The sequence below is a fragment of the Sodiomyces alcalophilus genome (assembly GCF_042370955.1).
Source record: "Sodiomyces alcalophilus JCM 7366 unplaced genomic scaffold ACRALscaffold_2, whole genome shotgun sequence".
Taxonomy (NCBI): domain Eukaryota; kingdom Fungi; phylum Ascomycota; class Sordariomycetes; order Glomerellales; family Plectosphaerellaceae; genus Sodiomyces; species Sodiomyces alcalophilus.
In genome coordinates, this window is record NW_027263533.1 from 5,815,030 (window position 1) to 5,841,894 (window position 26,865).

General features: G+C 53.9%; 11 protein-coding genes across 11 annotated transcripts; 5 read left to right on the forward strand and 6 right to left on the reverse strand.

Moving 5' to 3' along the window:
* Positions 1-1,496: 1,496 nt before the first annotated feature.
* ACRALDRAFT_1069264 (uncharacterized protein) lies at positions 1,497-3,398 on the forward strand (the record flags this gene model as incomplete). Its single annotated transcript, XM_071017650.1, has 1 exon — positions 1,497-3,398. One exon carries the CDS (start codon positions 1,497-1,499, stop codon positions 3,396-3,398), a length of 1,902 nt encoding a protein of 633 aa, XP_070878178.1.
* Positions 3,399-4,752: 1,354 nt separating this feature from the next.
* ACRALDRAFT_2041140 (uncharacterized protein) lies at positions 4,753-7,142 on the reverse strand (the record flags this gene model as incomplete). The annotated part of the gene is made up of 2 exons (XM_071021129.1): positions 4,753-6,853; positions 6,982-7,142. 2 exons carry the CDS (start codon positions 7,140-7,142, stop codon positions 4,753-4,755), a joined length of 2,262 nt encoding a protein of 753 aa, XP_070878179.1.
* An 824-nt stretch (positions 7,143-7,966) lies between these two features.
* On the reverse strand, positions 7,967-11,251 carry ACRALDRAFT_1080693 (uncharacterized protein). Its single transcript, XM_071019065.1, has 4 exons — positions 10,788-11,251; positions 10,459-10,644; positions 9,592-10,397; positions 7,967-9,475 (listed from the first exon to the last, which is right to left on the reverse strand). The coding sequence occupies exons 1-4, from the start codon at positions 10,992-10,994 to the stop codon at positions 8,245-8,247; spliced, it is 2,430 nt and encodes an 809-aa protein (XP_070878180.1). The 5' UTR covers positions 10,995-11,251; the 3' UTR covers positions 7,967-8,244.
* Positions 11,252-11,512: 261 nt separating this feature from the next.
* Positions 11,513-12,562, forward strand: ACRALDRAFT_1075421 (uncharacterized protein). The gene is made up of 2 exons (XM_071018380.1): positions 11,513-11,841; positions 11,904-12,562. The coding sequence occupies exons 1-2, from the start codon at positions 11,734-11,736 to the stop codon at positions 12,315-12,317; spliced, it is 522 nt and encodes a 173-aa protein (XP_070878181.1). The 5' UTR covers positions 11,513-11,733; the 3' UTR covers positions 12,318-12,562.
* A 266-nt stretch (positions 12,563-12,828) lies between these two features.
* On the forward strand, positions 12,829-14,757 carry ACRALDRAFT_1028315 (uncharacterized protein; the record flags this gene model as incomplete). Its single annotated transcript, XM_071014841.1, has 4 exons — positions 12,829-13,407; positions 13,488-13,868; positions 13,933-14,535; positions 14,599-14,757. 4 exons carry the CDS (start codon positions 12,829-12,831, stop codon positions 14,755-14,757), a joined length of 1,722 nt encoding a protein of 573 aa, XP_070878182.1.
* Positions 14,758-14,786: 29 nt separating this feature from the next.
* Positions 14,787-15,181, reverse strand: ACRALDRAFT_208210 (uncharacterized protein; the record flags this gene model as incomplete). Its single annotated transcript, XM_071022419.1, has 4 exons — positions 14,787-14,826; positions 14,861-14,985; positions 15,091-15,107; positions 15,145-15,181. The coding sequence occupies 4 exons, from the start codon at positions 15,179-15,181 to the stop codon at positions 14,787-14,789; spliced, it is 219 nt and encodes a 72-aa protein (XP_070878183.1).
* A 26-nt stretch (positions 15,182-15,207) lies between these two features.
* Positions 15,208-16,035, reverse strand: ACRALDRAFT_208211 (mitochondrial 54S ribosomal bL31m domain-containing protein; the record flags this gene model as incomplete). Its single annotated transcript, XM_071022420.1, has 1 exon — positions 15,208-16,035. The coding sequence occupies one exon, from the start codon at positions 16,033-16,035 to the stop codon at positions 15,208-15,210; it is 828 nt and encodes a 275-aa protein (XP_070878184.1).
* Positions 16,036-16,174: 139 nt separating this feature from the next.
* Positions 16,175-17,411, forward strand: ACRALDRAFT_1075423 (uncharacterized protein). Its single transcript, XM_071018381.1, has 2 exons — positions 16,175-16,440; positions 16,544-17,411. Exons 1-2 carry the CDS (start codon positions 16,284-16,286, stop codon positions 17,287-17,289), a joined length of 903 nt encoding a protein of 300 aa, XP_070878185.1. The 5' UTR covers positions 16,175-16,283; the 3' UTR covers positions 17,290-17,411.
* Positions 17,412-18,429: 1,018 nt separating this feature from the next.
* On the forward strand, positions 18,430-21,472 carry ACRALDRAFT_1040942 (uncharacterized protein). The gene is made up of 3 exons (XM_071015204.1): positions 18,430-18,683; positions 18,930-19,223; positions 19,295-21,472. Exons 2-3 carry the CDS (start codon positions 18,966-18,968, stop codon positions 21,146-21,148), a joined length of 2,112 nt encoding a protein of 703 aa, XP_070878186.1. The 5' UTR covers positions 18,430-18,683; positions 18,930-18,965; the 3' UTR covers positions 21,149-21,472.
* Positions 21,473-21,962: 490 nt separating this feature from the next.
* Positions 21,963-23,344, reverse strand: ACRALDRAFT_1075425 (uncharacterized protein). The gene is made up of 2 exons (XM_071018382.1): positions 23,237-23,344; positions 21,963-23,126 (listed from the first exon to the last, which is right to left on the reverse strand). Exons 1-2 carry the CDS (start codon positions 23,331-23,333, stop codon positions 22,360-22,362), a joined length of 864 nt encoding a protein of 287 aa, XP_070878187.1. The 5' UTR covers positions 23,334-23,344; the 3' UTR covers positions 21,963-22,359.
* Positions 23,345-23,850: 506 nt separating this feature from the next.
* Positions 23,851-24,358, reverse strand: ACRALDRAFT_2033779 (uncharacterized protein). The gene has a single exon (XM_071020738.1). The coding sequence runs from the start codon at positions 24,346-24,348 to the stop codon at positions 24,007-24,009; it is 342 nt and encodes a 113-aa protein (XP_070878188.1). The 5' UTR covers positions 24,349-24,358; the 3' UTR covers positions 23,851-24,006.
* Between the last annotated feature and the right edge of the window lie 2,507 nt (positions 24,359-26,865).

Below are 26,865 nucleotides of genomic sequence, written 5' to 3' on the forward strand. Positions count from 1 at the left end.
CTCGTGACTAGAGATGTCTCCGTACTCCAAGCGCAACGTTTCCCCCCTCGTCCATCGTCCGCCCACGCACTACCTTAGTCGGCATCAGCCAGAGAAAAAACCACGTCTCGCCAGTCTTACTCAGGCCACTGGACAGGAGACTGTCCAGTGGACTCCATGCCAGACCAGACCCTTTTGGGGTGTTGTGATTGCAGCCACTGGAAGCGGATGTTCTGCCATCCATCCAGAGAGAAACGCCTCAGAGCATTGGCTGCTCCTTTTCCCCCTCCGCATTAAACCCCCCCTTTATTTCGTCCGCCCGCCTATCAATCAGGAGGTGCTATCACATCCATCCTCTCATCGACCGTTGTACTCCCCCCCGCTTCATCACATCGTACCGCATACCGCGGACCCTCTTCTCGCCCCACTATTCTCCTAGCGACCCTTTCTTTCCCCCTCTGTCTTCTTCTCTGGTGACTTCCTGTAATGTACTTGCACAAGCAGAGTACTGGGGTACTTGGCATCAAGTATTGAAAGTCGAAGATATCATTGGTCCAGAGCCATCCAAGATCCACTCTTATGGTCCATTACGACCAATCACTTCTCGTCGCGCCTCCTCTTTCCAAGGGTACTTGCGACCCATCCAGACCGTGACCTCATCCAAGTTCCAACCCGAGGGGGCCCCCTTCCCAGACCACCGACTCCGAGCAACTATTCGTACGTTGCAAGTAACTCCGGATCGCCGCCTTCGTACCTTACCTGCCGTCCATTCCTCTCTGTTTCTCTCGACCTGCATCTCCAACACCCTCCTTTCTTTCTCCTCCACCACTTCGCTACTCCGTACAACTCGAGAGCAAGAAAAAGAAGAAGAAGACCACGAGCAACACACGAAGCCCGGTTTTGCGGATTGACGTCGCCGCCCTGGATTTCTCTTCGCCATCACCAGTCGCCGGTGTCCTTGGCTATCGTCCTCTCGTTTCCCCCCCTTCTCGCCTTCTGCGATCACCGACTTTTCTTAGTGGGCTGTCTTGGTAAAATCTCGATTCTGCTTCTCAATCTTTCTTTCTTTCCTTTTGTTGGCCTCTCCTTATTTTTCCATTCGTTGGATCTCTCTCGCTCGCCTTCGCGTTATCGTACAACCGTTACCACAACGACCATCAGCCATCAACCGCCTGCCGTCAGCCATCCAGCCACCAGCCATAATCAACTTGACCGCCCAGTAACCTGTCAGACCATTCCCATCCCCCTCCCCGGGCTGCCATCTCCATCACACGCATCGATGCAATAAATCCGACCGCCCGGCGAGATCACGTTCGCTCTCACCTTCTGAGCGTCAGGCGTTTACTTGCCACTCCCCGTCTCGCCACTTGACCGGTTCGCCTAAACTCGACACGGCCGACCACGCCACCTGTCCCGTCTTCTCCCACTCTCCTTCACAACTCCCGTCAAACCCTTCCCATCTCTACAAGCGTACGCTCACGCACCCAACATACTCAACGTCGCGCCATCAGCTTGCCATGAGTTCGCTGCCGCCATGTCCATATACGGCTCTGGGTGTATCCAAGGATGCACAGTTGTCTGAAATTCGCACTTCGTACCGGAAGCTTGTCCTCAAATGCCATCCGGACAAGGTGCAGGACCCCAGGCTCAAGCTAGAAAAGCAAATCGAGTTCCAGAAAGTACAGCAAGCCTATGAGCTTCTGACTGACGAGAACGAGCGGTCAAAATATGACGACCAGGTCAGGTTAATGGAACTCCAGAAGAAGAGGGCGGCTGAAGCCGCCAGCTCTTCGTCTCCCCGCACTCCGACACAATACTTTAACATCCGCACCGCCGAGCCGCGCTCCGATAGCTTCAAGACCAAATCATCCTCTCGAGCGTCACCGGCCACGAAATCGACGACCTACTCGCAGTCACGGTCGTATGAAGACGACTTGTCCAATGTCCGCTTTTTCGAGGAAGCCGTACGCAGTGCTCGGCGCCAGGCCTCATATGACGATAAACGCGCCAGGCGCGATGACGACAGGGATAGGGACCGGGATCGGGAACGAGAGCGGGAACGAGAACGGGAACGAGAACGAGAACGAGAGCGAGAGCGAGAACGAGAGCGGGAGCGAGAACGGAGGCGCCGAAAGGAGGAACTTGAAGAAAAGGAAAGACTCGCTCGTGCTGCCGATAAGGAGGCACGTCGGGCAGATAAGAAACGTCTCGATAAGGAGCGGAAACGCGACGCTGAGGAGAAGCGAAGACAGAAATCGCCATACGTGGAACCGTATGACGACGACGAATACCGCATGTCCAAATCCGAGAGGAAGAAGTCGACCTCCTCGGCGTCCAAGAAGCATGACGACAGGGACAAACTGGAACGGGAGCGGGAACGGGAAAAGGACCACCACGTGCATCCCGTCATCGAAGACGACGACCCCCCTCCGTCCATGGACAAGACGCAGAATGACTTACTCAACGCCGTGGCTTACATGGATTTCACCCGTCAGAAGGCCCAGCCATCTCTGAACCGATCGCAGACAGCACCCTATAGTGTCCGGTACGCAGACCCTCCGGTCGCGGTTCCCACGCCACCGGCGGTCCAGGACTCCCCCTTTTCGCCTCCTCCTATTGCGGTAGACGAGGACATTCCCCGCCGTTCATCTGCTAAATCTTCAGCCAGACACTCCTCGGACACGCCCAAGTCCAGGGATAAATCGACCCACAAAAAATCGTCCTCTGGATCCAAGGATTCCTCCATTCCGACTACCCCGATCATTATCGATTCGGCCACGCCTCGAATTCCTCCTCAGTTCCTCAAGGCCGGCACGACCCCGCCGGCAGTGCCAGAGTCGCCTCCGCGGAAGAGCCACCTTTCCAGGGCGAACACCATGGCAGAGGACTACCCCCGAACTCCGCCTCACCCCTCCCTCTCGCGGTCTCAGACGTACCACTACATGGGCGAGCCTGACCCGCGTATGCCTGACCCGCGAGGCCGGAGCCGCTCGAGACTGCACCCGCAGGTGGTGAGCGATGACAGTGACTCGGAGGACGAACATGAGCGCCGTGCCCGGAGACGCGAGCGACGCCACAAGGTACATTCTCCGCCGCCCTTGCCCGCCGATTATCCCCCGCCCCCGTCACGCCACTCGGCCCGATACACCGTGTCCAACGGACGTACAGCGCCGATTCCGGCCGACCGGGCATATTATCGCGAAGAGTCGTCGCCTCCTCCCAGGAAGTCCAGCAAGGCGGCATACTATTCATCATCCCACCCACGGCAGTCTATGGCATCGCACGAAGCAGTCTACAGCAGCAGTGGCGGGGCTTACTACGGCAAGGTCAAGACATCCAAGGCGTACGCGCCAGAGGATGTGCAGTATTCCGACTTTCCCCACGCAAGCTACTGGGCAGAGGGCTACGCCCGGGCGTAGGACGATCGTGGCTACGGGGAGGAGTGGCCGCCATTAGGCACCCTTCCCGTCCCCATGCAGCTCATCTCAATTGCGCGCCATGTTCTCACTACATTCACATTGTTCTTCATTTCTTTTGCCTTGGTATCTTTGTCCTGTACGCTGGAAACCATCGATTTCGATGGCAATGCATACAGTAATGATGACCGACGTGTTTTACTGCTGGACTTTTGTCTCTTTTCTACGATCACGTTCCTTGGCTTCTTTTCCCCCTGCAGCTTCGATTGCCGGGGAGAAACAAATGGGAAAATTGCACGGGGAGACGAGACGATCATGTCAGCATGACACTCTCGTCTAGAATTGCCTTGTGGCAATGCAGCCTTGGGGAGAGCCGTTTGAGTGATGGAGATGGCGAATAGGTCTATATGAGCGGTGTGGTAGCCGCGTTCATCGACCTGACCTCTTCGCCTGCATCCTCATGTCGCACTGGCTCGCCTCGTCGGGCTGCATCCCGTTATTCTACCCTCCATGCAACGCCAATCTGAAGCGAGGAACGTGACGTTATATGATATAACATACAACCATAACCATATGATGCATACTGGGAGGCTACATCTGCTTTTTATGTTTTTGGTGTATTTTTTTCCTTTTATTTTCCTTTTTCCCTTCATGAGATCGTTTGAACTCGTTGGGAATTTCATGTCGGTTTTGCATCATCTGCCCGTTTTCCCCGTTTTCTGTTGTTTATTTCACGAGTTGTCGGAGTTGAGCGGGAATACCACACATTCGTTTTCTGGATGCCGGAGGAGGGAAGGAATTTTCCGTGTGTCTGGAAACGCCGCGGCCAGTTTTCTTTCTTTGACGGCCGGTTTGGATGATGGGATTGCTCGGAAGAGCAATACCTGGCGTCTCTCCGGCCCGTCATTCGGGACACACCGGCCACCGTCCTTCCGGCGCGTTAGCATGCATGGTATGGATGATGATTGGAATGACTGAGACGTGTCACACTCGACTGAGTACGAGAGATGTTCCAGTTTGTCGGAGCATGCCCGGTCTTCCGCGTGTGCTTCGACAGCTGGGAGGTTGATTTGATGGCTAGGTAGTTGTGTTTCTCACGATGAACGTCAAACGAACCGAGTCATTTCTCTGTCCCGAATCGCAATATTGTTTCCTTTCCACTTGTCCGGTATGCCGTACGTGAACTCGCCGTCCTTTGCCATGCCTAGTACCGTGCAGAATACTCGAGTTCAAAATACAACTCTTACTGCAGGACGGTCTCAACGACTCCCTTGGTTTCGTCGTGGGTGGGAAACGACATGGAAGATGAGGTAAAAATAGAGTCTAGGCTCTAATGACTAGCAAAGCAAAGCAAAAATTATATATAAACTCCTGATACGACTTTGCGTGTGTTCCTTTCCTTTAATGTGCAATGCGACTTTCTAACCGGACGACCGAGTGCCTGGGATACGTGCCAGCCAGGCAGAGAGGGTATAGAGAGTTGTCGTTCTAAATGTAACAAAAGATGGCCGCCGTATCTGGGTCGACTGATGTATCGACGGCTCACGAGGATGAGGCCCGAACAATGGCGCAGAGTGGGAGGATGCACCGAATAAGATGCTTTGCTACTACAACTGTAGACTCGCGTCTGACGGGTCTTATGCGCAGTGTTTATCCGCTTGAATGCTTGTGGAGCGAGGAAAATAGACATATAGAGAGAGAGGATGGAAGCGAGCAACGTACGTCTAGACGAGAACATAAAGGGAACACATCTACAAGACGGGGAAAGAGAATCGACAAAGTCAGCATGTCGGTCTCGTCGACCTCCCGCGCGCGGCGTGCAAGGACTACTTACCAAGCTGAGACCTATAATCATGGAGATCCAGAAAAAGACGTTGTTGAGGGTCTTCCTGCCCCTGACCACCTGGGTGCGCTGCAGCATGACGATGGGAAGCTGGAGCATCTGGCAGATGAAGCCATAGCCTCGCAGCTTCTTGGTGATGCAGGCCATGACCACCTCATGGCCGAGGGCGGAGATGAAGAAGGTGATGATGGTGGCGCGGGTGCGGCCAATGTGGGGCCGGCTGGCGGAGTAAACGTGGCGACGGAGGAAGCTGTAGACGGGGACGTTCCACTCGCGGGAGAACTCCATCCAGTCGGTCGAGTTCCACCAGTCCGAGTAGAAGTGGCGGTCGGCGAAGCAGGTGAGCTCGGCGCAGGCGCCAAGGGCGTATTCGAAGATGACGAGGAAGACGAGGAGGAAGGTGAGCATGAAGGGGAAGAGAAGCCACGAGATGGTCTCGGCGAGGATGAGGAGGGTCTCGGCCGTGGAAGGGCGGGCGAGGAGGGCCGAGGAAGACGCGGCGGCGGCGGTGGCGGCCGGGCCGTGGAGGCGGGCCGAGGCGTCGACGAGGATGGGGAGGATGAACTCCTCAGAGATGACGGTGAGGAGGGAGATGCAGCCAAAGACGGCGATGATCTTGGAGATGAGGCTCTGCCAGTCAATCTTTTCCGTGCGTGGGTACTCGAGTTCATAGCAGAGCGTGGGGCAGACCAAGAAGTCGACGTAGTTGGACCACGTCAGGTTCCGCGGATAGGCGACATTGCCCATGGGCGACGTGAGCTCGCGTGCGAGGTCTTCCCGGAGGAGGGCGAGCTCCTCGTCGCTCTCTTTTCCACTGCCGTTGGCGTCGCCATTGCTTGCTTGCTGCTTCTTTTGCTCCGATGTTTTCGCCCCGCCCCCCCTGGATAGGCTCCTACGCCGATCCTGCTGTTGCTGTTGCTGCTGCTGCTGCTGCTGCTGGCCGTCGTGCATGAGGTTCTCCGATGTAGGGTAACAGTAGGCCGGGTCGAGGTCGCTGGCGGAGGTGGCGGCCGGGTTGTCGAGGACTCGGAGGCGCTTTTCCGTGTCGCTGAGATGGCCGTTGTAGAAGGCCCAGCTGTGCATCTTCATAAGGAGAACCATGGTGTGGAGCAGGAGGAATACCTGGGCGGTCCAGGTCCAGTCGAAAACGAAGGGGACGGCGATCCAGAGGGCGAGCCAGGATACCTGGTAGATGCTCTGAATAGCCATGCCGCCGCGCTTCCAGGTCAAGAGGCCGTTGTGGGGGCTCCTGCGGAAAATGCGATGGAGGTAGAGCGACACGGCGGTGCTGGCGACCATCAGAAAGTCGGCGATGGCGAGGTGCCACAATTTTACGGTGAAGAGGGACCAAATCTGCACGCGCATGGGGTATCCGGTGTCCTTGATGTTGCGGAGCATGGTCGTAATGGCCATGATAGCCAGGCCGATCCAGAACAGGTTGAAGAAGCCGTGGAAGTCGCGGTAGTCCGAGTTGGGGTCGAAGTGGGACACACGGCTGGCGAACTCGATGGTGGGGAAGATGCGACGGCGCTGTTCGGCTCGAGCCGTCTTCTTCGCTGTCGATATGGACTTGACGGATGGAGGCGCATCTTGAGGCACGGGGGTTGATCGTCCACTGCATGCATCATTGTGTCAGCGTTGTTCAACGGTCAGCGAGGGGAATGGGGACGGGAAGCCGATCTCGACAGAGATCTAGGCTGAGAAGACCAAGGCTCGCGGCAAATGTGATTGTTTGTTTCTTACCTGTTCATATCGCTGTCCGAGGACGGCATCCGGCCGTCGGTAGACGAGGCATTGCTGACTGCGCTCAGCTGCGATTGTCCCAGTCTCCGTGGTCGCGGCCGTATGACGTGGCCATGATTGCCATTGACGGCCCCGCTCGTGTCTGCCGCGGTAGAAGCCATTTGGACTGTGTTCTCGGGTTCTTTCGCGTTTCGTATCGGCGCGCTTTGCCTTGATATGGATTGGATAGCCTGGGTGGATCGAGATGGAGGGAGAAACGATAGACTGTTGGATGGCAAACTAAAACGGCTTTCCAAGGAAGCCACAGATTCGTTTCGACGATTCTAGATGTTCTATTGGAATCCACGAAGAAAATCGTCAACAGCGTGTCAGGTCGGATCAGATTATGGCCGCGCCATTCGAAAACACGGCAAGACCAGAGTCGTCAGGACAAGGAGGAAGTTGTGAAGTCGGTAGTAGAAGATATCGTGCTGTCGAAACGCGGGGGATCGGATCTTGACTGACTGCCTGGAAGCCGAGTCGATTGTGTTGTAGCATTGGAAATCTAGAAACCCTCAATGTGAAAATGGAAAGGTAATGAGAAAATCAGACACGAATGGCCGGCCGTTCCGAAGCCTTCGATCTAGTAGAAATCATTTGTTGGGGTGTAATTATAAAGGGAGAAAATCGGCTTCGGGCCAAGCACAATGACCTCAGAAGCTTGTCAACGCGTTTCGTCAGGTACCCCACCCCATTTACTGGACTCGGTGGTTATTGCCGTAAAGTACAGTACCGATAGTGCAGGTACCTTGTGGAATGCCGGAGTACCTTGTAAGTACTCCCTAAAGGAATCCACACGACCCTGGATCATCTCATCATTTTCCACCCCTCTCGTTACGTCACACCACCGGCACTTTGTCCCTTGAAAATGTCCCAACATTCCGTCCAGTAGCTACTTCGTACAAGTACTGAGTACAGTAATACAGCGACAAACGACGGCAGACATGAGGCGAGTACGTCTTTTTATTCCTCTGGCCGCGCGGCAGCTTCTCGTCAATTAAATCCAATAAATGTCCTGGCTAATTGCTACCTACACAAGATGTGTACACTAGCATTAACTGATTGCCACTTGACTCTGCTAATGTGAGCCGCCACATCCACTGATTCGGAAAACACTCACGGTCCAGTCAACATTGTCATATTATTCCCCCCCAACGCCATCGCAAGTCAGCAAGTCAGCATCTGACTCGAAAAAAGAAAAAGAGACGCCATTGACACCCGTATTCAGCGCTCAGGGTCGTAACATCCTCCTGCCACGACCAAGTTCATCCTCGTGAACTGCACCGACATGACTGGCGTCTTCTTCGTCGGAAACGCGCTGATCTGGTCAGGGGTAATCATCACTTCCTTTCCTCTCTTCTTGCCGCTTCCCGTGGTCCCCGAACCAGATGTTGTCGACCCACCCTGAGCTCCTGCGTTCATTCGGTCCGCGGCACCACCACTGCCAGCGCCCGCACCGGCAGCATTCCCATCGGCGCCTTCTTTCGTAGCTGCCGCGCCACTGCCCTGCTGCTGTTGCTGCTTCTGCTGCTGTTGTTGCGGTGCCTGCTGCTGCTGCTGCTGCTGCTGTTGCTGTTGATGCTGCAGCTGAGCAGCAGCCTTATGGCCTTCGGCAGGGAGCTCCACATCCCACAGCCGCACCGTGCCATCCTGACCGCCCGAGATGAGCACGTTGGACTCGACGCTAAAGTCCATGGACCAGATACCCCCCTTGGCATGTCCGCGAGATCGCTTAATCCGGGCACCCTTCTCCAGATCCCAGAAGATAATGTTACCGCCAGTGTCCCCGCTCGCCAGGATCTTGCCGTTGGGCGCGCATACCAGGGAAGACACGTAGTCCGTATGCCCCGTAAACACGCGCACGCACGATCCGGTGATGACCGACCACATACGAATCGATTTGTCCGTCTCGTCCGACGCTGTAAACACATACGTGCCGTTCGGGTGCCACGCGATGGCCGAAAGGCTCGTGTCGTGCCCAACAAGGAGCCGCTGGGCCGACGCGTGGTCCTGCATCCATACGCGTGCCGTTTTGTCCCATCCGGCGCTCAGGAAGTAGTGGCCATGGGGGCCCCAGAGCACCCTGAACACTGGACCATCGTGGCCCTTATAGATGCAGAGGCAAGACCAGAGCTCCAGCGACCACAGTCGAATATGCCCATCGGCCGACGACGACAAGAGGAGCTTCGACCCCGTCTCTACATAGCCACTTCCTTTACTTTCGTCTGTCGTCGTCGCTCCGCTTCCCTCCGCACGGGCAATGGCATCAGAAAAAGCCACGCTGTACACAGGACCAGAGTGGCCAATGAGTTTGCGGTTGTTCACCTTTGTCCCTTTCTCGTGAGGCACGTTTGATCGCAGGGGTTTGCCGTCGAGGGACCAGATTCGGATATACGAGTCCATGGTGCCGACCGCGACTAACTCGTGATCCCTGGAGAAATCCATGCACGACACGCTGCGATCATTAGCATTGAATCTTTTTTACTTCCGTCCCCCGTCCCACCCCACCCGCACGGCAAGGGGTCCATCTTTTTTTTTTTTTTTTTCGTTTTTGTAGGCAATTTGTCTTACCTCCCGAGAGTATTGTGGAACGTGAACATGCATGCGCTGACAGGTACGCCGGCACCGAGCGACCGACTTTCGATCCTGAACCGGTCGCGGTTTTCTCGAACCTTCTGCATCTCCATCACGACGTCCCTAGATCGCGAAGGAGGGAGTGGGAGTTCGGCCCGGCTGGGCGCGTCCGCGCTCTCCTCACGCTTAATCTTCTGGTCGAACTCGTCGACGAGCGACAACTTGCCCTCCGGGGGAGGGTTGCGCTGATCTTCTTCTGCCAACTCCGCCCTGATGTCCTCCCGAAGCTCTTCGTCCATCGGAAACGCTCCTAGTCGTAGGGGAACGTTTTTGTCGAGCATGTCCCTGTTGGACACGCCGACAGAAACGCCCGGGACGCCTTCTTGAAGATCGACATCTTCAAGGGACGCATTCTGGATACGGCGGTAGATCGCCTCAAAGCTGAACGGTTCGATCGGCCCCCTCGCTGTCGAATCAATCTGGCAAAAGGTCTGCAAGATGTACGTGACCACCGCTCCCCCGTTATCTCTCTCGCGTTCAAGAAAATGGAAGAGATTGCCTGTGACATGCTGGTTCAGAGGGATCCGATACTTGTTCGCCTGGTAAAGCTTGGTAGTTGCATTCTCCTTCAGCTGCAGGGGGAGGCTTATCGTCGCAAAGGTCTTCAAGTCATCGCCATGCGTGTTCTCAAAGACCGGTCTTACGAGGTTCAGAAGATTTTTGGCCTCGCCGGCGTAGTTCTGATTGACCAGTTCCATCCACGAATAGACAAAAACCGGCCAGAGCAATTTGTTGAGCTCAAACTACAGGTAAAGTTAGATGGTATGACGTGGCGGACAAGAGGGTGAAGGGAATACGGCTTGCCTTGTAAATGTCCAGGTTATTTTCAACCCACTCCTTGAGAGTATTGAAGGCCTTCTTGTATTTCAAGGGGCCCATATCCTCTACTCGGTTTTGAATAGGCCGTCCATCAGGCCCAAGGTGGCTTGATTCTTGCCGAAACACATGCTCAGTTTTTGTGAAGCCCCGTTTAAGGAGGTAATCAGTGACCTGAAAGAGGCCAATGTCAGCATCTTCTGGTGATGTTCCTGGATCAAGCACCAGCAGGCCGCACACCATGGTGCAATGGTTCAGTCCAGAGTCGTCGAATGGGAGGCCTAGGGCCTGGATCCACGTAACAAGCTCAAACTCACAATTTGGTTAAGGTCTTGGCTTGTCATGGTAGTTGTTGTGGAACTTGATGCCGCCGTACCTCCCCCAGCTGTTCCTGGATTCCCTGCCTGTTGCGGATGGTTGGCGGGCTGAGAACCGCCTGGTGCAGCTCCAGTGCCACCAGCACCTCCCCCAGCACCGGCATTGCTGCCGCCGCCGCTGCCAGCACCCTGGCCCCCCGTTGACATTCCGAACTCTTTGGGCTTTAAAGAGGAAGAACTCTCCTAAACGTGAGGTTGGAGCTTCACTGCCGCATGCTGCGGAGTTCACGGCGATGTGCTGTCCTGGAGTTAATTCAGGCCACGAAGCCGCTGGAAGGAAGACTCGAGAGCAAAAAGTGAAATGATTTTTTTCTTTCTTTTTGGCTCGGTTTGCTGAATGACCTAGTAGTCAATGAAGTCTCCCGTGTCGGGTGAGATTACTTGGGATGGATATGCAAATGCTGTACGCGAATCCGCAAAGTTGATGAACGCGAGGGTGAGGCTCGTCTGCGAGGCTGCCAAAACGATGTGATGAATTGGTTGACCAAGACCCCACATGATGATTATGTAATGTATGTCTGCACACTGCCATTGCCAGATTAAGCTACGGCCACCAGCCACTAATACCTAGGTAGGTACCTATGATCCCTTGGGCTCATGAGACATTTCGGAAGTATATTTCGTACTGCTACCTGTATTGAGCATTATTACTTCGCACCTCAGACATCGTAATACCTCGATTATAATTTATTCGGGAGTTTACTCACGGCCTCAAAGCTCACCTTATCACAAAACTTACGCAGCCAGTCACCCTTTGCTTCTTCGAATCGGAACCCAGGAGCGTGCTTGCCGAGAAAGATACAAATACGAATACAATCCCTCAATGCCCGGAGCCCCGGATCCGTAAACGAGGTGTGCTGCTTTGCCGCGCAGCCAGTCATCCAAAATGGCGGACAACAACATGGCTAGTGCTCAGGCTCAGGATGGAACCTCGGCACCAGACAACACCTTCACACTAGAGGAGCGCATTGAACAACTGTGCGATATTGACAAGGTAACCCCAATCACTCCCTGGTTGCCCGAATAAGTGCTTCATCACTTATCATCCTCTACCAGGACATTGTCCAACTCATGGACCATACTGCTAAAGCCATTGCTGCCCTTGGCCCACAGCCAATATCTGTCTCGCCGACTCAGCAAACCGAGTCCTTCAAGACGTCTATGGACGGCCTCTTGGAAACCCTGCACAATGTGGATGTGCATATGAAACGGCAAATCCTAGGTCTTGAAGAAGCCGGCATCGTCAGGTTACGCCAGGATGCCAAGGTAATGAATGAAGATGCCAGGATTGTCTCGAAGCCCTCACTGGAGCCCAATGGCGTTGGAAGCATTGGGAATCTGGACGTTGGATGGCTGAACAGCCGGAACAGCAAGGTTGAGCGTGACATGGAAGCCGAGCTGTGGGGCAGCATGAAGAAGTTCCTCGAGGAGTACGATGAGGGCCATCAAGAAAAGAAGACCGTCCCGTAAAATCCAACTCTTGAAGAACCTCGAGGCGATGCATAAGACGACATGGCACCGTGGAAAGGGGTGCAGGTATGCGATCTCCGGAGACAATGAAATGGTGAAACCGCGTCAGATGGGATACTTCGGCTCGTTTAATCCGCTGGTATGGGTGCCATCTTGAGCATTATTCTTTAGTTTCGGGCTCCCAGAGCCTTCCCAAGAATCCATCGATGGAGAACACCGCCTGTGAATGCACGATATAACTCACCAACTTTTGTTGTCGTGTTTCGTTCTCCTGAATCTTTGTATGGTTGTGGCTGTGTAAACAGTCTTCTGGGATGGTGTGGCTGGGTTCATTTTAGTGGCGTCAGCTGCCTGCGTAATGCTCCGGAAGGCGGGCAAGCACGTCCCATCAACCCATCAACACAACATCCCGCCAATCCAGCGACTTGCACAAACAGCCAACGCCATCTTTGGTGTCCACGACCATCGTTGATCGATATCACCGGGATCGACTTGCGACACTTTCTTCCACATGGATCCCCTTGAGGAATCGCCCTGGGGCGATTCTACAACTACTTCCCAATCGGCTCAGGCCGCGACAACCCCGTCCAGTGAGCCAACGTCACAGGAGGACGGGAATGCGTCTGCTCCCGCCTCGTCCGCTCGACCTTCCCGTACAGCGCCCCGTCGGCTGGTAGCCCAACCCACTCGTCTCGAAGCCGTCGACGACGATGATCCCCTTGGTCCGCTGGGCCCCTTGGGCGGCTCAACAACCGATGCCAGCCCTGAGCCTAGCCAAGATGCGCCTCCCGCCCCGCCGCAAAAGGAAGACATCGTCATCCGGACAACGATGCCACCCCAGCAGGCCCGGCGCATTGACCCAACAGATCCGCACCGCCTTGATGACGACGATGACCAGTTCAACCTCCCGACGGGACCAAGAGCACCGCCGCCTGTCCAACCCGCGCAACCGAGCCCTGTGAGGAGCACTACCAGCCCGAGCGTCAGCATCGAGCAGGCCAGCAAACCTACCTTCCACATCACCGTCGGCGACCCGCACAAGGTTGGCGACTTTACAAGCTCACATGTCCAGTACGCGGTGCGGACCAAGGTAAGAGAGAAGCCCCTGGTCAGAGTGACAGTCGTGATAACCGCCATGGCTAATGCGTCACCGCAACCCCGCCCCACCAGACAACATCAAAAGCATACAAGGAATCCGAGTTCGAAGTGAAGCGGCGCTATCGCGATTTTCTATGGCTCTACAACACGCTGCACGGGAACAACCCCGGCATCGTTGTGCCGCCTCCGCCAGAGAAGCAGGCCGTCGGTCGGTTCGATACCAATTTCGTGGAGAGCCGCAGAGCGGCGCTAGAGAAGATGTTAAACAAGATTGCTGCACATCCCACCCTGCAACTCGATGCAGATCTGAAGATTTTCTTGGAGAGCGAGGCATTTAATGTGGACGTCAAGCATAAGGAGCGCAGAGAACGGATCCCCTCGGAGAGCAAAGGTGTCTTTGGCAGCCTCGGCCTAAGCGTCGGCAGCGGCAGTAAATTCGTCGAACATGATGATGTATGTTTTGTGGACCATTTTTTTCCCCCTTGTCCTTGCCAGGGAGATGCTAACACAGATCCAGTGGTTCCATGATCGGAGGATTTACCTTGATGCGTTGGAAAACCAACTCAAGGCGTTGCTCAAGGCCATGGAGACCATGGTCAGCCAACGAAAGGCCATGGCAGAAGCAGCCAATGACTTCTCCGCTTCCCTCCATGCTCTTTCCACTGTTGAGCTGTCGCCATCCCTCTCCGGTCCGCTGGATGCCCTCTCGGAACTGCAACTCACCATCCGGGATGTTTACGACCGTCAGGCCCAGCAGGACGTGTTAACATTCGGTATCATTATTGAAGAATACATTCGCCTCATCGGCTCGGTCAAGCAGGCTTTCGGCCAACGACAAAAGGCATTCTATTCGTGGCACGCGGCCGAGTTGGAGCTCCAGAAGAAGAAGAGCACACAGGAAAAGCTTCTCCGACAGGGCAAGAGCCAGCAGGATCGCCTGCATCAGATGGGCGCCGAAGTCGCCGAGGCGGAGCGGAAATGCCACCATGCGAGGATGCTCTTTGAGGATATGGGCCGATTGATGCGGGCCGAGCTGGATCGCTTCGAAAAGGAGAAGGTCGAGGACTTCAAGAGCGGGGTTGAGACTTTCCTGGAGAGCGCGGTCGAGGCCCAGAAGGAGGTGCGCTTTTACCCGAATTCGTCACACATACAAGTTCTCTGAAGTTGGCTAACGTGAGTGTAGTTGATCGAGAAGTGGGAAACGTTCCTGATGCAGCTCGACGCGGAAGACGACGAGTCGGCTTTCTACCGCCCGCCAGTCGTAGGTTCTTCCAATACCAAGCCCCCCGGGGATACGGCCATCGACCGTGCCCGTGCCACGATCCATGACGACTCGGACTAGGAGTTCGCGGATAGGCAGGAGTCGACATATCATTCGCATTGGTCTTCTCCCATGCACTTTGCCGACTCGCTGGTTTATGGGGTTGTCTTTGGCAGCCCCAAACGGGCGTCTGTCTAAAGTACGTTTCATCGTCACGGCGGGAAAGAGGGCGAACAGTCGGCGACTAGTCTTGAAGATGCAGGAGGCAATGTGATTATCATGCAACTCGCACAGCCTTAGTCTTTGTGCCTTTATGGGAAGTGGTATTGTACATATATAAGACAGTAGACTCCCTATCGCCGGTCTTCCATCGTACAATGCAAATTCAGCGCAATCTTTAGTCCTTTCACACACTCGCAAGAGGCCCACACCTTGAAGCATTGATGCGTTGTATCCCCCTGCTTCAACCTACTTCAATTGAGCCTCCCCTCCAACCCCCAAGCATAGGCATCCAGTGCTTCTCCATCGCGATTATTTCTTCTTTCCCTTGGAGGCCTTATTGATCTTGCTCGGTGCCTCGGCCACAGCCGGCGCGTATCCGCTGATGAGATCGCCCAAGTCGAACGCGGCTTCCTCGTCAGCCGTCTTCTTCGCAGAGGTCTCGTTGGCCCCTTCGGCGTCCTCTGTAGCATCTGAAGCGAGATCGAACCCGCGGCCGAAGCGGTGCCGGAAGGCGGCCAGCTTGCCGGCCTCGTCGAGCTCGACGTTCCTGAGGCTCTTCTCGCTCGGCTGCCACAGAATGTGGTTGCGCGAGTCCTTGTCGGTGCGGTGCATGGCGACGGGCGAGGTGGTGCGCACGGTGTAGGTCGACCCGTCGGAGAGTTGGATGAGCTGAGTGAAGGTGTAGGGGCGCCGCGGGCGGTGGATATAGGTCGCGGACCGGGTCTGACCGGCTAGTGCGGCGCTCCGCAGCGAGGAGGGCCCGTGTGTTCTTGACGGACAGAAAGCCGCGCTGATTTGTGATTGTAGGAGCCCGGGGTTCGATGTTGGCCGGCGGGCGAGGGTAGAGGGGAGGACGTGAGCCATCTCGAATGGCTGGTGGCCTGCAGCGCAGGTTGTGCCGCTAGTTACGGTTGTACGGCTAACCGGTATGAAGCAACAGATATCAGAAGAGGACTTTGGTATACGGTTTCCCTTGCACTGGTTGATCGTCTGCGGGACCTGGTCAAAAGATAATGTCTGACCCGTTCTTTTCTGGTGTGGTCTTGTCGGCCGCGAAACTCGGAAGCTATCAAAATTTCCGCCGCGTCGGTGAGCTAAGGTACGGAGTACTTGCAGGGGGGCAGTCGGCCCAATCATATCTCCGAGTGACCCAATGCCTCCGTTGATGCTTATCGATAAGGAGTCGACCGTACAACCTAGGGAAAAAAAAGCTCCCTTGGGCTTCGCAGCTTATATCCGAGTTCCGGGATAACGTCTACCAGGGAAAAAGAAAAAGAAAAAAAAAAGAAGACAAAAAAAAAACCCCCCACGAAACAAAACCACAACGATCTCCCATTACGAGGGCTAGACATGGTCGATCGGGCACGGGTAAAACGTACGATGCGATGAACAGTTATCGAGCGCTGCGTGTGGCAGCCGAGTCCACGAGCATCACGTCATCCAGGACCGCGTTGCGACTTTGGCAGCACAATGCATCCACGCCTCGGTTGCGGCACTCTGCAACCTCTACTGGTTTTCCCAGTACAGGCCTGGCCAGGGGAAGTATGTTTTTGCGTTTTTTTTTTTCTAATTAGTTTTCGCGTCAGGCGCCCTGGTCAAAGGTCACTTGAACAACTGCAGATGTTAACCAGAATCGCTAAAGCAGATGGCCGCCGACACCTGTACACATCGGCACATCGGCTTTCCTCAACGTGGCGTACTACGCCTCCCGAGCGCCCATCGACCCATCCAACGTCCTCCAACGACCCTTCCTCAAAAGAGCCCATTTCCGAAACTTTCCGCTCGCTCATGCGCCTCGTGGCGCACTCGGTGGTCGTCTGCACGTCCACCGAGCCAGCCGGACCGGGAGGCGAAGATAGCCCTCGCGGCATGACCATGTCCTCTTTCACATCCCTATCTTTACAACCAAGGCCGCTCGTAACCTTCAACATCGCAACGCCCAGCCGAACGCTGTCGGCCGTGCAGAAGAGCAGACACTTCAACGTCCACATCCTGAAGGACAACATCGAGGGCGCGAAAGTGGCTGACTGGTTCACGCGAGGCAACGCCGCGGGCCAACACGTGTCTCAGGGACTCCTGGTGGGGGCTGGGTCTCGTCCCATAGGTGATGAGGAAGGGAGTCCGGGCTGTGAAGCCGAGATGGGCGCCAACGAAGCGCCCGTGCTGAAAGGTGAGGGCATCTTGTACATTATTAGGTGTAAGGTCCTGGACGACGCTCCTCTTGGTGGCTTGATCCCTGTCAAGGATCATGTTATCGTGGTCGGCGAAGTAGTGGACATTCTGGAGGGAAGAAACGGGGAGGAATGGCGGGAGGACGACTTTGGGTTAGTGTATGCGGACCGGAGATATAGACAACTGGGAAACGTCATGTCGAAGCATGAACAGCTGTAATGATACCACCGATAGACAGGATTAGACAGTTTGTAGTGGGTTTTGGCTAGGGCAACCATTATATTGCCTGTGTACTGATAATACATATCGTTTGAATTGAGGCAACGAAAGTGAAGTTTGGCGATACGATGAATAGGGGTTTGATATTATCGAAGAACAGCTGCGCCCAAAAAGCGCAATGGGTAAAGAATAGACCAATGAGCTTCCTGCGTATCAGGGGCTTCATCCCGGTCTGGCAGGTTCCTGCAGCTTCAACTTGACATGGGAGGATAAAGTTTACGGAGTGATCAGTCGGCCAGATATCGAGACACGGCGGGCAGCCAATTCTGTCCAGGCAATTCAATACAAGACAGGCAACGGACCCTTTTTTTTTTTTTTTTTTTTTTTTTTTTTTTTTTTTGGCAATAAACGGTAGGCCGGTATGAAATACTGTATTCGTACAGTATAGGGCCTGGTCAGTCTTTGCGAGGTACTTTTATAGTGTATAATAACAATTGAATCATGATGAGCTATTCGCACGAGGTACCTGAAAGCACGAGAATATAGAGTACTGTACGCCGTACCAACAGCCGTTACACTGTAACCTTTTCCTCAAGGGAGTGGGATGGGCGTTGATGAAGGTACCCCACACTGATTGGGGTACAATTACACAGTGAAATTGACATTGCCGCACTCTCAGCCTTGCGGGAAGCAGCCCCCAAAAACGCGGCTCTCACCGCCATGAGGGGAAGAGAAGGTGAACGAACATCGAGGAGGGGTCATGGCCCCACTTGAGCCTTAGGTATTCGTACATTGGAAACAGAGGGGGATACGACTAAACATAATCTGAGGAAAGCGGGACGCATCAAATACAGATAAGATAAATGTTGCAAGGCAATATTATAGGACAAGGGAAAAAAGAAGAAGAAAAAGCAGACGAAAAAGAGGCAACACAGTGGTAGAAAGAAGCGATTCGAAAGGTTTCAGATGAAGAAAGAATCATCTTTGCCGCCTGGGCTGTACTAGAAAGGTCCCCCGCCAAAGTCCGGTGAAAATTGGCCAATCAGACGGCGATTCCGTTGCTATAGTGGCACCGCAAGGGAAGGAGAGAAAGGCCTGGAAGGTGGGCGGGCATAGAATCAAATAGAACTTCCCGGTCACCTCCTAAGGGTTCCATAGGTAGGTACCAACTTGTAGCTCCATCATTTTTATCCTCCTCGCCTGCGCTGTTCCTCAAGTCTTTTTCTCTCCTTCTCCCACCACTTCTCTCAATCTTCATCTTCGAATTCTTCTCATCCGACTTTACTCTCTTCTCCCTCCCATCACATTAATCCGTCCGCAGAGATATCTCGCCAGTGAGATAGCGCTTAAAGACAGCCTGCGAAACCTGCCCTTGACCACCCCCTTCAACCAAGGTATGCTTTGCCCCTCTGTTGAATATCTTTTTTTTTTTCCCTCGTTTCTTTCTGTCCGCTGGTTCAGAGATCTCGTCGGTCAGAGTGCTGGTCAAATTGTTTTCCCAGGAGAGAGACTGCGTAGTTGAACTCTGCGCAGTTCATCCAACTTAAACGACGCCTGGCATCTCACCTCATCAGCCCATTATCTATATTTTGCACTTCCAAGCCATCTGAGCAACATGAACTAACACGTCACAATGACAGATCCCCCATAGCAACGAGCCCGACATACCAGCCAAGATGTCTGAGACTTTCGAGTTCCAGGCTGAGATCTCTCAGCTGCTCTCCCTCATCATCAACACTGTCTACTCCAACAAGGAGATTTTCCTCCGTGAACTCGTCTCCAACGCCTCCGATGCCCTTGACAAGATCCGCTATGAGTCTCTCTCCGACCCCAGCAAGCTCGACTCGGGCAAGGATCTCCGCATCGACATCATCCCCAACAAGGAGAACAAGACCCTGACCATTCAGGACACCGGTATCGGCTTCACCAAGGCTGTAAGTTGTTTCTCGCTTTTTTCTCTGGCTCTTGTTCTGCAACATGGCTAACGGGCGCCTTCTTCGTATAGGATCTCGTCAACAACTTGGGTACCATTGCCCGTTCTGGCACCAAGCAGTTCATGGAGGCCCTGACTGCCGGTGCCGATATTTCCATGATCGGCCAGTTCGGTGTCGGCTTCTACTCTGCCTACCTCGTCGCCGACAAGGTGACGGTCATCTCCAAGCACAACGATGACGAGCAGTACATCTGGGAGTCGAGCGCCGGCGGCACCTTCTCCATCTCCCCCGACACCGAGGGCGAGCAGCTCGGCCGCGGTACCAAGATCATCCTCCACCTCAAGGATGAGCAGACTGAGTACCTGAACGAGTCCAAGATCAAGGAGGTCATCAAGAAGCACTCCGAGTTCATCTCCTACCCCATCTACCTCCACGTCCTCAAGGAGACCGAGAAGGAGGTCCCCGATGAGGAGGCCGAGGAGACCACCGCTGATGACGAGGACGACAAGAAGCCCAAGATTGAGGAGGTCGACGACGAGGAGGAGGGCAAGGAGAAGAAGCCCAAGACAAAGAAGGTCAAGGAGACCAAGATTGAGGAGGAGGAGCTCAACAAGCAGAAGCCCATCTGGACCCGTAACCCCCAGGACATCACCCAGGAAGAGTACGCCGCCTTCTACAAGTCGCTTTCCAACGACTGGGAGGACCACCTGGGCGTCAAGCACTTCTCCGTCGAGGGTCAGCTCGAGTTCCGCGCCATCCTCTTCGTGCCCAAGCGTGCTCCCTTCGATCTCTTTGAGACCAAGAAGACCAAGAACAACATCAAGCTCTACGTCCGCCGCGTCTTCATCACCGACGACGCCACCGACCTCGTCCCCGAGTGGCTCAGCTTCGTCAAGGGTGTCGTCGACTCGGAGGACCTGCCCCTCAACCTCTCTCGTGAGACCCTCCAGCAGAACAAGATCATGAAGGTCATCAAGAAGAATATTGTCAAGAAGGCCCTTGAGCTCTTCAGCGAGATTGCCGAGGACAAGGAGCAGTTTGACAAGTTCTACTCGGCCTTCTCCAAGAACATCAAGCTCGGCATCCACGAGGACTCGCAGAACCGTGCCACTCTGGCCAAGCTCCTCCGCTTCAACTCGACCAAGTCGGGCGATGACCAGACCTCGCTTTCCGACTACGTCGCCCGCATGCCCGAGGTTCAGAAGAACATGTACTACATCACCGGCGAGTCGCTCAAGGCCGTCTCCAAGTCGCCTTTCCTCGACTCGCTCAAGGAGAAGAACTTTGAGGTCCTCTTCCTCGTCGACCCCATTGATGAGTACGCCATGACCCAGCTGAAGGAGTTTGAGGGCAAGAAGCTCGTCGACATCACCAAGGACTTTGAGCTCGAGGAGACGGACGAGGAGAAGGCCCAGCGCGAGGCCGAGGAGAAGGAGTACGAGGGCCTGGCCAAGGCGCTCAAGAACGTCCTCGGCGACAAGGTCGAGAAGGTTGTTGTCAGCCACAAGCTCGTCGGCGCCCCCTGCGCCATCCGCACCGGTCAGTTCGGCTGGTCCGCCAACATGGAGCGTATCATGAAGGCCCAGGCCCTCCGCGACACCTCCATGTCCTCGTACATGTCGTCCAAGAAGACCTTTGAGATTTCGCCCAAGAGCCCCATCGTCAAGGAGCTCAAGAAGAAGGTCGAGGAGGATGGCGAGAACGACCGCACTGTCAAGTCGATCGTCCAGCTCCTGTTCGAGACGTCCCTCCTCGTCTCGGGCTTCACCATTGAGGAGCCCGCCGGCTTCGCCGAGCGCATCCACAAGCTCGTCCAGATCGGCCTCAACATTGAGGAGGGCGAGGAGGCAGCTGCCGAGGAGACCCCTGCTGCCGCCGCAACCACCACGGAGACGGGCGACAGCGCCATGGAGGAGGTCGACTAAAGTTGGGATCGAGGGTCAGATAAAACGGGATACCAGAAAAAGTCATTGGAGTTGGACGGTCGTTCGGTTTTGCTTCTTTTGCTTTGTCACCCCCATTTCCTTTTGGGACCTTGGCGTCGTAGTGTTCCCCCTCTTCTCACGAAGACTTGCGCTTTATCCGCATAATATTTCCCCCCCTGGTTCCTGCATGGGACAGGATGGGTGTATTCTAGCTAGCTCGTCATGATTATGAGACGGATGAGGGCCAATGCGCAGGAATTGAACGTTTTAACAAAGGCTGTTTCTCTCATTGTTCCGTGACATGACGTTCCGTGTCTCTTGGTGATATTACGTCTTGGTCTGTGATACTTGCAAGTTTGTGGGACAATGTGTAAGTTCATCCGATGATTTTGTAGTTCTAATCTCTCTCGAGGCTCACAACCCACTGTTCCCGAGGCCAAGGCAGTGCCATCTATGTAACCCTCAATGTCTACAGCATCAAAACGGCTTCCCACAGTCCACCGTTCGATTACAACATACGTTTTTCCAGCAGCCCGCACTTTTGAGGCATGACGTGTGACTGAATAAGCTCGACAAGGAGAGGGACGGAAGATAGATTGAGTTATATGAATTATTTGCTGGGGAGAAGGGGGGCTTACTGGCTCCGTTCCTCCGGTAGCCCGTCTGTGTGCCGGAGGCAAAGGAGTGGACGACTTATGGAGACGATAGACTATGGCACGGTATGATGCAAGTGGAAACAAGTCAGGTCCTACTACTTCTTACCGTGTTCAGGCAAGGCAAGAGAGGCAACCGGGTCGGCCAGACATCAGGAGATGAGGTGCCATCCAATATATTCGGAATTTAGAGTTCAGAATAATCATCACGAGAGCAACGAAAACCACGAAAAGAACCACAGCGGCAAGAGCAACAACAAAAAGCAGAAAACAAAAAAAAGAGAAGAAAAACGAGGAAGGGCAAATAAGTAAGCTCACCCTCTGCGGAGCAAGAGAGCCCAAGTCCTATAGACATAATCGTCCTGATACAAAGCAGGAGAGGGCAAGAAGAAACATAGCCAAGAAAAGAAAGAAAGAAGAAAAGGGCAAGGAAATCCAAAAAGGACTGAAAAGCCAAGATTCTCTATCCTCTGGTTCTTCCCCCCTTTTGGTTCCTCTCTTCAAATATCCCGGTGCCGACTCCGGCCCCGACTCCGGCTCCGAATCTAGGCCTCGGTCCTAGCCGGAGTTAAGGCCCGAATAAGGCTGGTTGATGGGGTAGACCAACGGCTCGCCCGTGGATGGGTCCCTCATCTGGGTGACGGTACCGTCTTGATTAAGCCGAAAGGCGAACCCGGTGCGTGGGTTCGCCAGAATAGGGTAAGGGCCTGTCACAGGGTCTATTCCCGGGGTGGCAGTTGCTTGGCCTTGTTGCTGCAGCTGCCCCGACGGAGGTGGGTTGGCCGCGGAAGGAACCCGACTGCCTGCCCGGGACTGTTGTAAGCCTCCGCGGGACGACGATGGCCGTCTCCCCCCGCGCGAAGACGACGGGCCAGCAACAGCAGACTGGCGGCGCCGGGTAAGCTTCCTAGTAGTTGTGGGGTTGGTACTGGTCGCCTCGGCGGCTCGGGCGCGCAACTTCCGCCGCCGTGGAGGGTTGCCGCTGTTGGCGGTGGTTGTTTCAACTCGCTCCTGCCTAGGTTGTGAACGGGGAGTGGCCTTCGAAGAGTAGAACCGAAACATGGTGATTAGGTGCAGCGGTTGCACTTTATATAACCGGCGCATGTGGTGTACAGCAGCTGCGTACAGGTCGGCCCATGTGTTATGATGGGGGTGACTCGGGTGTCGAGCGGGGAGTTCAAAGTAGTTACTGGGTACAAAGGGAAGGCCGACAAAGACGTCGTAGCGGCTCCCTATCTCCTCCGGGGTCAGGCGGTTGTCGGCCTCCAGCGAAGGAGGAGGGGCAATTGATTCGTTAGGTTCGCCTCGCGCCGAGCTGGGACGTTCTGTATTTATACACACACGATGGTCAACTACAACTCACTCAAGCGGGGTTGATCTTCTATGAAAATAGGGCAAGGTGGGGGAAGGAGCGTGAATAACGGATGAAACGAACCTCTGTCACGTTGTCCTTCTTGGGTTGCAGGGTCGACGGCCTCGGCTGAAGCTGAAAGGGCAGCAGCGCCGCCCTTGGCTTTAACTTTAGGGCACATGTTGACAACAGTGTTCGGTGTGATGTTGCAATCTTCATTCGAAGGCTTGTCAGCAGCAAAGTTGGCGCCGATTATATAGGGGGAAGAATAGGCAGCAGTGACGGTTGGAGTCTAGAGAGGTGTTGGAAAAGCCATGCTGGGAGAGGCAGCCCAGAAATTTTCACTAGTAGTAAGCCACGGGGGAAGGAGCATTCAAGATTCGGTTGGGAGCAGGAGTGGAGGAATTTTCGGCAGTAGTGTTCTCGGCCGGTGCCTGCGAAGGGCAGAGGGGACTGCCTTGGAAGGAGAAACCTATGAAACTTCGGAAAAAGGCAGCTACCCCAAGAGCTCACTGGGGCAGGTCATCTATCTTACCAGCAGTACCTGTCAGTGACGGGTTATCGGGGACTGAAGCCAAATCTTTCATACACTTCACTATGAAACTGCTTAGTATCTGCCAGGCTGGATGGGATCCAATGGCCTTGACCCATCAAGCCGTGATCGGGCCTATGAGGCTTTTGGTCAAAGCCGGACGGAGCGTTAGCCCTTGTATTGTCTTGCTGGTCGTCTTCGGGAAGATGCGGTTGACTGGCAAGAGACGAATGCGAATGCATGCCAGCCGACAAATTCTCGGCCCCGGTCTGGTGCAATTCTGCGCCTTGCTCGGCGGCCCGGCAAGGCTCATCGCTGTGGCCTATAAGGTGGTTGTTAAGAGCCTTGAATAAGAACTCTTCGGAAGAGTCAAGGCCAAACGTGCCCTGTTTGACACCCTGGGCAGGAAGATCAGGGATAGTAGGAGCAACAGGCTGGTAGGACTCCCTAGTATAAATCGACCAGGAGTTGCCTCTGGAGTGCTATATAGCTCACGGCCGTCATCTCCAACGGGGTAGTCGAGCTCCATAAGCTCTTGAAAGGAGAGCTCCTGTTTAGGGGCTTGGTGAGGTTCTTCGTGATCCATCTTGCGACCGTGGTTTAAGCGAACAAGGGAACTAGTGATGGTTCGTCGCAGCGTGGCTGGCTCAAGACTGCTCGTCATAGTATTGTATAAAGTAGTAGCAAGGAGCGCAAGAGCGCCTACTTGTATATGTACGCAGTCGAGAAGTCTGAATTCCAGACCAGTCAGAACCATGTCCATAAAGATACTTATCCCTCGAAGCGATAAAGACTCGCTTCGAGGGAAATACCAGCGGAACGATGCTTAATAATACGCACTCTTTCCGGGGGCCATTGCATGGAGCTTTCCAGGGGGAGACCCCCTGGGACCCCCCTAGAGACAGCCAAATTCGAATTGGCAAGAACGGAAAGCCTCCTATGTCATAATTTTCGTCGGCCAATTGGCACTCGACTTACATACAAATTTGAACCAATCAAAAATGTCCAAATTTTGTGGCGTTTCTTAGCGTGGTCTTAGCGCGCTTTTTGATCAGTTGAAATCAGCTCCACGTGTCGCTCGTTCGCACTTTCCGTGCTTTACTCGATCCAGCGTTCCGCTGGAAGATACCTGGCAAGTAAGACGATGGAGAGAGGCGCGACTTACTAGGTGTTATGTTCTCCCTAGAATAGATAGCTTCCGTTATAGCAGAACAAGATAACAAGGTACATTTCAAGCTATAAGAACGTGCGACGAGACGGAAGTTAGGGGAGAGAGAGTCGGGAGAGAAAAGCAGACAGATATAATGACGATGTATGCAAAGGCAAGCCATGTTAACCCTGTACTAGTATTGTTGCTAGTATATCAAGTTTGTTGACAAAGTAAAGCTTGCTTAAGGGAAACCGATGTGAACACGACAAAGTATAAACTGATGCATGTGAGATTTAACAACGCTCGTGTTTCTAACACGGCAGCCGGGCCCCTTCAGAACGACCCAAATCAACCGCTCATAGTAAGCGGGGAGTTACCCTGAATCGCCGACGTTCAGTACTGTCTTAGCCCTTTTCTGCGCGACCACGTGTCGAGATTCTCTATTGCCCATCTATTAGCTTACCCCTGAGAACTCACCATCTAGAGGGCTCTTGATATTTTCCCGACAATGTCTTGATCAAAGGACGGTGTGGTTCTGGTAAGCCAGTAGACCCCTCCCTGAGAGAAGACAGATGGAAAGCTCTATTGATAGCACAAGCAGTTTCCCAAAGTCCTGTCGTATACTTGCGTGATGCGCCTTCCATACGACATTAGGAGTCGACTTCGTTTCCCGTTTTCTCCTTTTCGCTGTTGTTCTTCTCGTGCCGGGGTTAGATGGATGTATATCCTCTGTGAGTAGGTGAGGACCTTTGTCTCCTCCACATTGACTGCAACGAAAGGTATAGTACCTTTTGAAGATGGCGCCAATCGTTTCGCTGTCCTGTACCTGGGGTAGTATGAAGTCGTCGCGTGGTGTAATCTAGGTAATAAGCTTGACGTGACGTTGGAGTCCCACCTTTGCGGCTTACGCCTTAGCCGCTTCCAGACACGTTGGGGAGGCCATGGCGACAGGCCGTTTCCGGTCCATCTCTTCGGTTTTAGAAAATATATTAAAAAATTATAAGGCAGCCATATTATTAGATTCAAACATGACGGATGTAATTACAACGTATACCGAGTATGTACGTCGTCGAATTGCACCATAACTTATCTCAGCAAGCTCAGACCACCCTGGGGAGAGGAGTGTGGCGTAGTACATACAGGAAATGGATTTATGCAGAATTACCGGTGTGGTACGTATATATGGGTCCGTTTTGGCAATCTAGCCAATCAGAGGCTTCTATTTTATTTATCGTGTTCTCTCCCGCAGGGAGGTCTAAGGCACGAACGCAAAGATAATCGTAGTCAACGATCGCTGGTTCTATCACGTTATAAACAACCACGATATTATCGTTTTCTAGGTCTGCCCCGATCGCCCAGTTTAACTAGACTTAGGCTAATCAATCTAATCAGGTTAATCAGGTCAATTCGGTCCTTTAAGGCCCTTAAAAGGACGGCCCGGTCGCTCGATTCAATCAGGTCAATCCGGTCCTTTAAAGGACCGCCCGGTTACTCGATTCAATCAGGTCAATCCGGTCCTTCAAAGGACCGCCCGGTCGCTCGATTCAATCAGGTCAATCCGGGCCCTTTAAAGGACCGCCCGGTCGCTCGATTCAATCGTCAATCAGGTCAATCCGGGCCCTTCAAAGGACCGCCCGGTCGCTCGATTCAATCGTCAATCAAGTCCTTTAAGAAGGTCCTTTAAAGGACCGCCCGGTCGCTCGATTAAACCTACCATCTAAGTTCTCCTACGCTTAACGATCCTTAAGATATAATTTACTTCGCGATATCTGGTGTGTGAGCGAAGATAGAGGGGGGTCGTCGTGGCTAGCAGGGTGCGATCGTCGACTCGATTTCACGATAGGGTATTTAGGCAGATATAAGCTAAGGCCGTATAAAGCTAAAAATAAAACGGATTTATATTCGATTAATTCTCTATCTTAGACGATAAACAGAAAGGTGATATCTTTTTTTGTTATTATTTAGTTACGTTTTAAAAACAGAGTCTTAAAATTTTCCCTATACAAAGCGATCGTCGACTACGCTTAGCTC